This window comes from Haliotis asinina, chromosome 8, assembly GCF_037392515.1.
Source record: "Haliotis asinina isolate JCU_RB_2024 chromosome 8, JCU_Hal_asi_v2, whole genome shotgun sequence".
In the NCBI taxonomy this organism is placed as follows: Eukaryota; Metazoa; Mollusca; class Gastropoda; order Lepetellida; family Haliotidae; genus Haliotis; species Haliotis asinina.
The window spans coordinates 13,163,804-13,177,228 of NC_090287.1; the positions used below are offsets into that span (position 1 = coordinate 13,163,804).

The 13,425-nt window shown below is 38.2% G+C and overlaps 1 protein-coding gene across 1 annotated transcript in view; it reads right to left on the reverse strand.

Annotated features, from left to right (window-relative positions):
• The window catches only part of LOC137293501 (cleavage and polyadenylation specificity factor subunit 2-like), a 185,007-nt gene that overhangs the window by 29,965 nt on the left and 141,617 nt on the right, over positions 1–13,425 (reverse strand). The window contains exons 12-13 of the mRNA XM_067824075.1: positions 12,727–12,832; positions 5,280–5,383 (exon numbers count right to left, since the gene is read on the reverse strand). Of these exons, the coding sequence (XP_067680176.1) occupies positions 5,280–5,383; positions 12,727–12,832 (210 nt within the window). The remainder of the gene's footprint in view (positions 1–5,279; positions 5,384–12,726; positions 12,833–13,425) is intronic.

Consider the following 13,425-nt stretch of genomic DNA (forward strand, 5'->3'; position numbering starts at 1 on the left):
CCCTTAGATGTCACTATGACCAACCTTTATTGACATGACAGTTGTCTGTATATGATCGAACATAGACCTGTCATTGCAGTGACTGATATCATGAGCAACAATCGAGGCCAATGGGTACAATTATACCCTATTCACCAATCTGCTATGCTTGACCATCTGTAACTGATGCTAGAAATGGCCCTGCAATCATAGATTGCTTGAGACATAACCATTCATCCCTTACTGAATTTCTTTGAAAGCAATATATAACTAAAGTACAATCTCTGAGCATGTAGAGGATAAGTTACATTCATTTAAAGTTTGACAACTTTTACAGTATTTGTTTCAGAAATCACTTCATTAAGTACTTCACGCAAGGTACCCATCCTAGTGCTATCTATTGCAGCTGCATCTATATACAGTGGAAGCCCTCAATATCAGAAATAGTATTTGATCCCGGCAGAAGCTTGTTTATTTATGCATCCTATACTCAAGTGTCAGTCTATTCCGCATTTTGTCACAACAAAGACTAGCCAATATTGACTGTGTACAGTTACTAACACTCTTTAACCTGGCATCTGTTATCTCAGTATGAATAAAGATTAGGCCTATAGGTAAGTGAGGTAAATTGGAGAGTGATACTTGCCACTTGTATCACAAATTATATTTAACTGTCATATCACAATTTGTCAGTCGCTCGCCATGTCAAGATGGCTAGATAAGCAGGTGGATGGGAAAAGTTCAGTAAACTGACATACCATCCATACTGGATTTTGGCTCAGCCCCAGTGAATGCCAGGGGGCTTCCACTGTAGTATGTTACCAATCACTGCACCAAATCACTGTCTTCCCTGCTTCACATAAACAGGAATTAAAGTCCAGGACCATTTCAAGTCAGAATCCCCATAACATCAAACCCATTCTCCAGGCGTACCAGGAACAAGGTCCACTTCCTGATTCATATGTATGGAACCCTTACATACATTTGTGCTAAAATTTACAACTACTACCGTGTAAATGCAGTACTGAAGGACCAGTCATTTGATGCTGAACAGATTCTCCTCTGAAATATATAATGTAAGTTATTAATCAAATTAGGTGCAGGAATTTAATTGAACTTTGTCAGCATCATCCGACTCAGTGCCTGTCTTCCATCAGACTGCCCATGGAATTCAATCATGGTCAAGCCTATTCATGGAACAAGCAGTTCACACACCCTGAGCGCATCAGTTGGACAAATGAGACAGAGCACATTCTCTTCCCATGCAGACATAAGTAATGCTAATTCAATCAGTAAAACTTCAACAACAGTCACTTCCCAGTCTCAACAGAGTTGCACAGTAGACAAATAAATCATGCTTCCCTCTTTAAAGGCAAGGGTTGCAAATTAGTGAGGAGAACAAGGTGATGGAGCACCTGTATGGCATCAAATATGTACAGATTATCATGCGTGTACTTCAGACCATCAGAAATTGAGCTTGCGTCCTCCTCTGACCATCATTCCCATGCTAGACCATTACCTCTCATCAATATGTACATACCTCTCACCAACATATCTGTACCTTACCTACTGAATCTCAGACAAGTACTTCATACTTGTAATGTAGATCATCTTTCTGTACCTCAGAACAAAGAAAACAGACTACAGACTACATGAATTTACCTCAGACCAACATAGATGTATCTCAAGCCAACATACCTGTACCTCAGACCAACATAGATGTATCTCAAGCCAACAAACCTGTACCTCAGACCAACATATATGAATCTCAAGCCAACATACCTGTACCTCAGACCAACATAGATGTATCTCAAACCAACATACCTGTACCACAGGCCAACTTACATAAATCTCAAACCAACACACATGTACCCAATAACCGCTGTGTGAAATCTACTGGCCAGTGACCATCATCCCGCTTCATGCATAAGTAGCAGCATGGAATGACAATTAGAGTCCATCAATCAGATCACTGCCTGTGTCTCAGAGTTCTATACGACAGAAGAGTATGCACTGAGCCACCTTCAAAGAGTTCAGTACTAATGACCTAGTATCACCAAACTGTACAGGGTCACTTTGTGGACATGGAATATATATTAAGGTTTTGGAAATTCATGGAACATAGAGCTGCCATATAGATTACTCGTCTGCTGCTTGAACACTTCTGCATGGACTCAACAACCTTCCCCCAATTGTCTGTAACATGACCTAAGATTGACCACGTGGTAATAAGCATAGACTTCAGACATGGAATACATGTTTGGTGCAGGGAGTAATGAAGCCCAATTCAGATCAGTTTGATATCCACTTCAGATCTCAAAGGTGATCGTGCTCATCAATGTCAAGTCCCTAATGATCCAAATTCTTGGCATACATATTGAAAACTTGGCAGCAGACATTTAATGATTTAAAGGACATTTGACTGGGATTAAATTCAAGGGTCCTTGAAAACATATCTGCTGAACTGGTGTGAAGGCTGTACTCATGATGACAATTACAATCAAGTCTTCAGAGAAGCTGACATGATAAGCGGCAACATTTCCATGTGGAGTGGGAGCATGTTCATCAGGAGGCAATTTCAATCTTTTCAGACTAGGTGTCAAATACCCACATGTTTCAGCCAAGTTCACTTTGCTTTAGGATACTGGCGGCAAATCAGCACACTCTTCAAAATAGTGGTAGACAAAATTGGGCTTCATTAGCTTCCCCTGTGGAGGAGTGAGTGAGTTTAGTTTTATGTCGCACTCAGCAATATTCCAGCTATATGTCGACAGTCTGTAAATAATCATGTCTCCTCGACAAGCAAGTGATCAACAGCATGAGCACTGATCTAAGCAACTGGGAACCGATGACACGTACCAACCAAGTCAGACAGCCTGACACCCTGATGCAGCTGGCTGCCTCTTATAACAAGCATGGGTTACTGAAGGCCAGAACGCTAACCCAACCTTCATGGGTCACCTGTGAAGGAGGTTAGACCAAGATTTGACAGGCTTTGTTGTGGGGATAATCATCAGCTGTCAGTTTTATCAGCATTATGAGCACTGATCTACGCAATTCAGTTTCAATGACATGTGTCAACCAAGTCAGTGAGGCTGACCACATGATCCCGTAAGTCGCCTCTTATGGCAAACATGGCAGGCTGGAGACCAATTCTAACTGGAACTTCACAGATCTTGCATTTGTCAATGCTGTTCCAAATCCAAAACACATTTGCAGCAAATTACAGCTTGGAAAGGTAGTACTTCATTCACAAACATGCATCAACTTTCGAATTTTGGTGGGAAACAAATGCTACTAGTTTCAGTCAAGGTTTGAACTTGTTTCTAAGGAAACACAAAGAATTAAAAATTAAAAAAAAAATGTAAAATGGGTGAGACTCAAGTCAATAAAAATACTCGAACCTATGCAAAGTAATCCCAAATATAACATATTATTGTAATTCCAGCTTTCTGTATACCTGAACTGCAAACATCATAACTCTTTTGGTTTTGTTTTTTTAAAATATGAATATTGTGGCCATTTTGGATACTGGTCTTCTGAATGTTTCTGCTTCACTGGGTCAGTAGTTTCCGAGGAGATATTTACCACAGATAATTCACCCAGACATGGCATCATCTCACAGGAGTTGAAAATAGCCCAAACTTTATTGATCCGAGAAAAGTGAGAAAGTGAGATGAACTCCACAGACTACACATTTTTTACTAATTCACCATTTGATTAATACAGATTTCCAGAAGAAAAAAGTATGACTGTGAATAAGTGTCATGTCCTTCCAAAAGACATATCCTTAAAGGTCACATGCAACCAAAAAATCAAACATAATTAAAACACATTTATCACTTATTCATGACATATAATATACATTGCTGCTTTTAAAAAAACAAATAAACACAATTATAAGCGTACAATCGCGATTCAAAAGTGTAATATTTTGTACTTGGGCTTACTTCCCCCGAAACGAAGCCCTCGGGAGACCGAACCCAGCCATAGAGGGTGGATATGCACTCAAGTGTAACGACGGCTTCCGATTGGCTGTTTCATTTGCTGATATGCTGAGGGTTCCTTGTGTGTACAGAAAGATGATCTGTTTGACAGACATTTTAGAAATATAGCCAGTCACAAGAAAGTATGATTCTTTATGGATAACAACTTCTTTTTGTGTACTTGATGCGTCTTTTCAGTATGGAATCATGTACTGCTGTCAAACAAAATCATATACAGTAAAAGAAGTCGTTATCCATGAAGAATGTATATAGAGATGTTGGGTTTGGAAAATACAAACTCTGACTATGCACTCGATTCAATAAAAAATCATGTCAGTAGAGATGGTAAACTACTGCTTGGCTGGAGTCTGTCATTCGTCCAAGTACAAAGCAGGACTTGAAACTGACAAGAGTTTGCACCAGTTTCACCATTAAGTCATCCGAAAATAAAGAAATTAGTTTGTTTGCAACCCACAGACATAAAAACATGTCATGTGTATCACACGTGCCTAATTACATAATGTGGCACACACGGGACTCGGGTGCACGAGTCATAAATCAACTGATTTTCTTTATGTCGTATAGTCTGATAGGTGTTAAGTTCAAATTGCACGTGGTCGATGATTGAAGCTGTGTATTGCACGTTGTCTTTAGCAGACAGGCAGACAGACATATAGGTGTGAATAAACCAGACACTGAGCTTTCTCAGAAACTGCTTACCACACATCAACAAGTTGTTTTACGTAACGAGTAGATTATTTACTTGTTTGTGTACACAACCAAGATTAGACTACTGCTCACGACCTCAGACGCTGGGCATGCATACTGTTTCAAGCTCCGCGAACCTATTCACTGCGCATGCGTTATGGACGCAGCGCATCACAGCTGCTGAAACCAGTTTTCCCCCCAGTGCTGGGGGGAATTTAGTGAAACGTTTGAACTCCGATTTCGCAGGCTTTTTTTTTTCATCGCGTTTTTTTCAACTTTATTGGTTGAATTGGCATTTTTTATGATTTGTTTCGGTAAGTGCATACCGAAAGGTACCAGAATCTGCAAAGTTGTGTTTTACGTTGCATGTGACCTTTAACCCATACATCAGGGCCTCCTTTCACAAAGCACTAAGGTGATCGCAAGCTACAACTGTAACCTTAGAGTGATGTTAAAGAACAGGAGTTAAAGTTAACCTCTGTTATGGCTGTTTTGTGAAAGGAGCCCCACGTATACAACTTCAAGTGAACATGATGCAGTAAAATCTGGTCCTAGCTAGCTACAGAGTCAACAGATAAGAAGCACCAGGACATAGGTGTAACGTACCTGATGATTTCTCCATACTCGTCCCATTTAATCTTTTCTTCATGGAATGGATACATGGGGTAGGACTTTTTGGCTTGCTTGAAGAAGCCACTCCTTTGCTTTCCCTGAAATTCACAAAATTCAGAATCAGTTGAATAAGAGAATGTCTTTCATTCAAGACTAATGGTCATTTTAATAATAATAATAATAATTATTATTATTATTATTATATGCTATGTATATATTGGAGATATACATGCGCTAGTACATGCTCAAGGTGCTGGTATAGTTTCCCTCTATCATTGGGAATCAATCTCGGTGGTACATCTTATTAGGCTACATGAACAAAATTAAATGTTTCTCAGGCACATTTTATTCAAAAGTGATGAGGGTGGTAGGACTTTTCTAACAAAATCTTTGATAGAGAAAAGGTGACAAGGGAGGAACACATTTTTATATTTTTCTTCAGAAATACAGCTAGGGACATTTAGCACGGTATAATGAGTAGTAGATTCAGTCACACTTGTTCTTACAGACACTAATTCTTATAGTCGACAAATGGATGATCAGGATGTGCGCACAAATAAAAGTGATGCACTGATGCCTGAGAGGCATTTCAATCTTTTACTTAGCCTAATCAGTCTCAGCTCCCTGTCATATAACTCTTGCTGCCACAAGGTTGACTCAACCCAGTCACATGTGGGCTCGATTGTGGCAGCCCGTGCTCTGTGGCAGCCCGTGCTCGCTGGATTACTAGCCTGGCACCTTAGCCAGCTCGCCCACCGAGCCCCCAAGGGTATGAATACAACATTGGACAGTTAAATCAGATGTTTTGATGGGTTTGCAATGTTCCAGATATGTCAGTAGCCTGAAAAGAACCCTAGCCTGGACTAGACAATCCAGTGACTGATATTGTGAGCGATATAGCTGGGTTAGCATGAACAGAAAGAAGGCCATTGCAGATTCCTGGAAACACATTACATAAAGTTCAATTAATTAAAGCAAAACTGAACCATATTTTTTTTATAGACCTTTTAAATTTTAAAATTTTATATGATTTAGATATTCTATATCTGCTCACAACAGATTGAAGCAGTGTTTTTCATAAGAGGAGTACTGAAAGTAAATTTACCTAAACGTTCAAAACAAACACAAATAAAAAGGTCAAGTAAACAGAAACATGGCAACAATAAAAAAAAAATTGAGAGTCAAACTTACAACCTCTACAGAACAGAAAGAGAAACAAACAGGTCAAGTTGGACCACAACCTGACTAAACTCTCTGAAAAGGATGATTTGTTCCCAGCATCATACAATCACTCTACTCCAACATGTGTGACCACAGCCAGCCAAGAAGTTGGCCCTCCATATATAGTGCACTTAATGCCTTAAAGACCCTGCTGACAAGCATGGCAATCTGACACGCACACATGACCTTGAAACGAAGGCACTAAGTGCCTTAGAAGCAAGGTCACTCACATGCCAACCTAGGTTTCACACTATAGTATCAAAAATTTATGATTCTATGATCAGCTGTTTGGGAAACCAAAGTAGTTAGGTTATGAGAAAGGAAATTCTGGTTGTAGGTTTCTGAATCATTGATGGCTCTCATACAGTAAGTGCCTATCAAATTGCCCACTTTCTGAAATCCTGCTGCTGAGATAGGGCCTGGGGGTAACAAGTTTAATTAGTACTGTTCGTCAGTGTGTTGGGCTTGCATGAGATGGTGCTGCTTCGCACACCCAGTCAAGTAAACAATCATTAAAACATGTCCTGCTATTATGCTCATCATTTGTGATATTCAGCCAGCTGGCCTGTGCCACTAAACACAAAGCCCATGCTTTCCACTTGATTATTAATTACAGGCAATGACAGTTAATCCTTCCTCCTACATCTCTGAAAAACATGATGCTTAATTTATACCGAACTTTGTGAAGAGTTCAGAGCCCTCTCCTGAAAGACACGTTAGCCCTTGACTATCACAACCCGACCTTGAGAACTACCAAACATTATGGTCGAATCATCGTAATATATACTGTACAAAAATAGTTAGGGATATATGTAAAGTTTGAAACTATGAATAATGATCTATTTATTCACTGACAATCTGATGAAATATCGATAATAAAAATACCAATATCCCTAAATTATTACAGTATAGCTGTACCAATGGTCTATCTGTCTTACATCCCATGTTTGAAATAAATGGTTACCTAGGGGTATTAATGTGAAACTTTCAATTTTCGGGTTGGACAATTATTCCTTGCCTTTTATGCTTAAGTGTCAATGCTGAAAAATGAGGAAAAGTCACTGTCCCAACATTCAATGATAACTGACATATATGATACATTGAATGATAACTGATATATATGATACACTCAATGATAACTAATATATATGATACATTCAATGGTAACTGATATATATGATACATTCAATGATAACTGATATATTGTTCTCAATTTAAGTTGTAAAAACAATGTGGTCATCAAGATTGACCAATCCTCGACCTGCACACCAAAATGACTGCCATTGCAACAAACTTTGCTGAACTTCCAAGTATTCTAAAAACTGTACCAAACTACCCTACTATGGTTCCACTTAAAGACCCTCCAAAGATGGCTATCAAATTAGGTTACCTAAAACTTAAACATGGGCCAAAAAAGTAGGTTAGTTGGGTTAGAAAAACAAGAATGTTAATATAATTGGAATTTCCGGTCAGTGACATCAAAATAATACATCATTCAAACTAAGGCTATTTTAGCGAAAGCAATATGTGATTTCTCATAAAGATGAAATGATCTAATTTCAATTTGATTTGAAACAATTCATATCTACCTTAGATTATATAAAGTCTATGAATCTCAAACCTAAACATTTTATCAGGATTGGCACAGGATAGTCTGATTTAAAGTTGGCACAAAGCAGAGCCAAACACATGCATTAAGCAAACATTTCTGTCCATATTTGCAGGTAACTGCAAATGCAGGTTAGCAATGATGGACTGATGTTCAAAGCTATCTAAATTAGTTTCATTCGAAAGGATCTGTCGAAATGTGTGAGTAAAGCTAGTTTGATGCCTTTTTTTAGTAAAATTCCAGCAAAATCACAAGGGGCTGGAAACCAAAAGTGGACTTCAAACATTGTACCCATGTGGGAAATCAAACCTGGGTCTTTGATGTGATCAGCCAACGCTAAACCACTAGACTACACCATCACCCTGGATCTGTTGGGTGTGACAATTCCCCTAGGCTTATAATCATGGGGAATATGAAAATTCTAGTATTGGAACCCATAGGGACTGGATCCTGGTACCAAGTTGCTGGGCAGAGTTATATCCCCTTGTTGTTTCAGGATCAGATGATCATGGATTTGAATCCCAGATTTGTCCAGTTATACAAAAAGTAGTCACAAACCAAGAAAGGACTGATATAACACTGTTTGAAGCAGCATCAAAATGAACTCACTCAAATGCATTCAAAATTAAAACGTAATTAAACTCTTATTATTTCATGTAACATGATAGATGAGACTCTTCAAATACTGCAAAACCAGAATACCAGCATATGATAATCAGAGAGATTATTATGTATATATCTGTTCAGTAAAATATTATACTGAAACGATACAATGAAAGCTTGTTATTATGGATACCATACTTTCTGTCAAGCATAAAACCATTCTGAGAGCACTACTTTACCACAGATTTGCTAATTGATCTGAACAATATCATGAAGAACAGTTAACAAGTCATCATCTGTGTTTAACAGTGTTAAGATTGACACTGATATGTCGCATCCACTGCAAGAAAGAAGTTGTATATCCATAAAAAGTGTTGCTCTTCATCATACAAGCTTCTAAATGCCACCTGAGGATGTTATATCAGAACCAAAGTAAGTAATCCTATACAGGTATAGGCGTTACAATTACCTACTAACATCACTTTGTTGGCCCACATTTTCCCTGAGTACACCTTGCCTTCAGATCCTACTTGTTACCCTGAGTTGCACAGAGGAAGTAAACAAGATCGTAGGTAATTGGCAAGCCGATTGGGAAGACAAACAAAGATGACATATGATTGACACATTAAGCACGCACATTGCTTAAGCCTTCGGTAATGGAATAAAACAGGCTTCTAATGTGCCATTTATTGTCACTCAGCGTTTCTGCATGGTCAGTCCGTGTAATACACCGGCTTGTCCATGCTGGTCCTCGCCTGATTGATAAATACATGCATCTGATCTCATTGTCTGATCACTTGATGGTCAATCAACTACTGAAGCATGTAAGTTGTTTAAATGCTTAGTGATAGCCACTGATGTAGATGGTTTATTGCTGGGTTGTTCAGCGAGGAAGCTTATGGTGATTTGCCTGAGGTATACTCCAGTTGTCTTCAGTAATGGCTGGCCACATTCATGCTGTGTGTGTAGGAATAAATATACTGAACAGCAAAAGAAATGCAAGTTTTGAAATAAATGAAACCTCACAAAAAGTAAGAGTTCATGTTTATGCCTTCTATTAAAAAACAGACAAAAAGATAGAGTTGCGCTTCTTTTGCAGTTCAGTATATATGTATTTTTACACCATGGTCAGCAATATGATCAGCAGGTACATGCTGTCGCTTGTGAATAAAAAAATTCAACTTAATGATAAATATCTTTTCTGTTTTGTCAAGCAAATTCCAACATCAGCTTTCTACATTTCACAACATTGTACAATCGAGCATGTTCTTTAAAAAAAATATCCATACCTTTCACAGCAACATATGACTTGAGCTCAAAAGTTGATAGATGAAGGTATGGATATTTATGGCCTTAATGAGACTTTCAAAAACATTTTCTGGGAAACATGGAAACACTTGTATCCTGACTCATCTGTGCCAAAAAAGAAATTTTGAATTTATACAAGATCCCAGGTTTTTCTAGGTGACAATACATGCTCCGTAGAGTAAAAATTCTGATATTAAGACTGAAAAGTATTGAGTATTCATTTATTATTGACTTTTCATTTTCTGAAACTACTAAAAACCTTGCCTTCCTTATTATAGTGCTGAAGTATCTGAATATTTACACATGTTATCAGGTATACCGTATCCCCCTGGTTTGCATCAGTGAGTGAGTTTAGTTTTACACTGCTTTTTGTAATTTTCCAGCATTATCAAGGCAGGGAACACCCAATGTGGGCTTGACATCCTGTATCCATGTGGGGAACAAACCTGTTAGGCTTACAATAACCCGCTTTAGCTACTAGGCCACCTCACTGACCCTTATAATATGTAAAACCCATTTCTGGTGTTCCCTGCCATGATATTGCTGGAATATTGCTAAAAGCGCTGTAAAAGCAAACACTCACTCACAGATAGTAGTTTGTTTACAATGCAATAATGCCTTTCTTATAGAAATTTATGAAAACTTGATAATCCTTTATATGTTACTTTGTGATGTGATGTAAAGTTGGAATATTGCTGTCTGTGGCTTAAACAAAAACAAACACATGCTTTAGCAAACACTTGACCTGTCTCAGCCTTCAGAACTACTAAAACAGATTTAAAATTTTGGATCAGCTAGATCAACCATAACAGACTGATTATAAAAATAACTTTGATGCATTGATAACTCTCTCAAACAAGTGAATGAGTGAGTATGATTTTACGCCGTTTTAAGCAATATTCCCGGCATATTACAACAGGGGGCACCAGAAATGTCACTCGTACAACCAACCAATAAAAACAAATATACACACACAAATGCAGACGTATTGGAAAGTATTCATGAAAAAGATTGGCTTCTGTTTACAATATTACAATATTAAATACCAGTTTGCAAATGACAGCCATAGCACTATGTTTGCAAACATGTATTTTCTTTTTATCATCATTTAATTCACCAGATAAGATTAAATTGTCAATATTCTCCATTTCCTGCAAAAAGAGGATAAAGCATATAAACACTTCTGATTGCAGTCTAACAAATTCAGTTTCTTTCCATTGATCTGAGATTCAATCTGTGCAAGGCCACATGCTGCTAGCATGTTTACAAGAGCACATACACCACATTAACAAAGATGTTTGCACACTACCCAGTTTACTGTGGCAGTTTATCCTTTCAACATGTCATGATGGATCCAGACAATAAGCATGTCAACAGATCTAAAACAGGATTACTTTGATATGTCATCAGTGCTAACAAAATAACCTGAAAAAGACTACCACGGAAACCCTGTAAACTTTTGACCCTTTAACACTCTATCTCTCATAACTACGGCTGACATTTTGCAAGCACTCTAGCCCTGTCGGATCCTGCATTCTTAGAGTTAATGAAAATCTGATAGCTCCCTCAGGCAACAATCAGTTCTGCATCTCGCATGTCATTTTCTACAATTATTATCAATTCACACTTTCTTTAGGGCTCCCAGTATCAAAGGGATGACAATATATCACAGCATCACAAACAGTGGCAATAATCATGCTAGACCCGATCTGTCTACATTAAGCTATGCCGTGAATCCTGGGATTCCGTAAATTTGGGACTTTGGCAGACACATGCTGTTTTTTTCAGGGATAAGAGGTCCCTAGAGATGGTAAAGCTGGTCTGAGGAAACCGATTACGGGAGCTGGGGCTAGCAGTTAGGGATTAGATGGTGTCTTAGATAAATTACCTGCCAGACATGAGCATTAGACTAATAACAATACTATATAGATGTATCATCTACAGATGTACTGTCTACATGTAGCAGGGTTCCTGCTTTTTGGAATAACAGGGGTGATGGTTGCTGATTGGCATATGCACATGCAGACACTCTATGCCCATTTCACACAGTAATATGGTTTGACATTTAGTCTCTGAAATAAACATATTTTACAGAAAAGTACAGGTCCCAGAAATAACCATAAAACACTACAAAAAGGAGCAAAGAGACTTTCTTCATTTTCAGAAATCTAGACTTGCTTCATATTCTAGACTTGCATCTGCTTTTTCGACATATATTTGTTTCAAGGTCTGTATGACAGACAAACAGGAATACACAATGTCTTCATCTCTTTCAGGTAAATGCCTTGATCTGCATGTCTGACAGAGAGTTCTGTTTTAGGAAATCTCAGGCTACATCATGGTAGCAATCAAAAAGAAATCTGACGCCAATATACTTTTGTGTCAATTGTAAACCTGAAATTGGGTTAATGCAGAGTATCACTCACACAAATCAGAGATATTTCAATGGATTGTACTCTAAGGAAAACAGATGAAGGACTTTGATTGGCACTTGCACAAAAATCTGGACCTAAATTTTCCAAGCTCTCTTAGCACTAAGATAGTTGTAGGTGAATGTTAATGGCACTTACGACTATCTTAGCGCTAAGAGACCTTCGAAAATCTATATGCAGTCCCACTGTAGATCGTAGAATACGAAACAGAGATCTTGACTTTGCTGATGGTCACCCTATGTATGAACAATGCAGGAACACGACTTACCTCCCCTTGAATCATGAGGTCATGTTTGCCCTTTCCAGGTTTGTTGCCATAGGCCTCTACCTCCATCTCTGCCTCACTCTCATCACTTGATTCATCAGCCAAATCCCTGCAAACAGTCCACAAATACACAACTACACCACCCCAGACTCAGTGTAAAATGTGCATGCAATAGTTAATACAGTTCTTGTCATCAGTGTGTAAAATAGCAACTGGCCTGCTAGCCTGTGTCTAGTAAAAATTCAGTCAGGCCAGTAAATCTTCAGAGTCCGACTGGCTTGTCAATTTTCATGGAGTCATTTCGTAAATATATCATTCTTTCTGACTTGTTAAGCTGGAATACACTTTTAAATCATGTAAGATTATGGCCTGATAATTTATATGTTCATCATATTAACATCTTAATGATGAAACTCATGTCTACATTCAAAACTTAGGCTTGTGAATGATTTTGTTGGCTATAGACTTTCAGACATAGGTAGTCCAAATGGCTAGCTAAATTTGGAAACTATTTCAGACACTGCCTGCAGCATATGCAGATTTTACTTGTGGTTTAATACATAGAGTCAGAGTGTTAATAACCAATCTTTTCAGTCAGGTTTTTTCATCAAACACTTATTAGGATATTCAGATCCAGTGCACTGCCATTGCATGACCAATATGTTTGTATTACAGTGAACTGAAACGGAGTCAATGTCACTT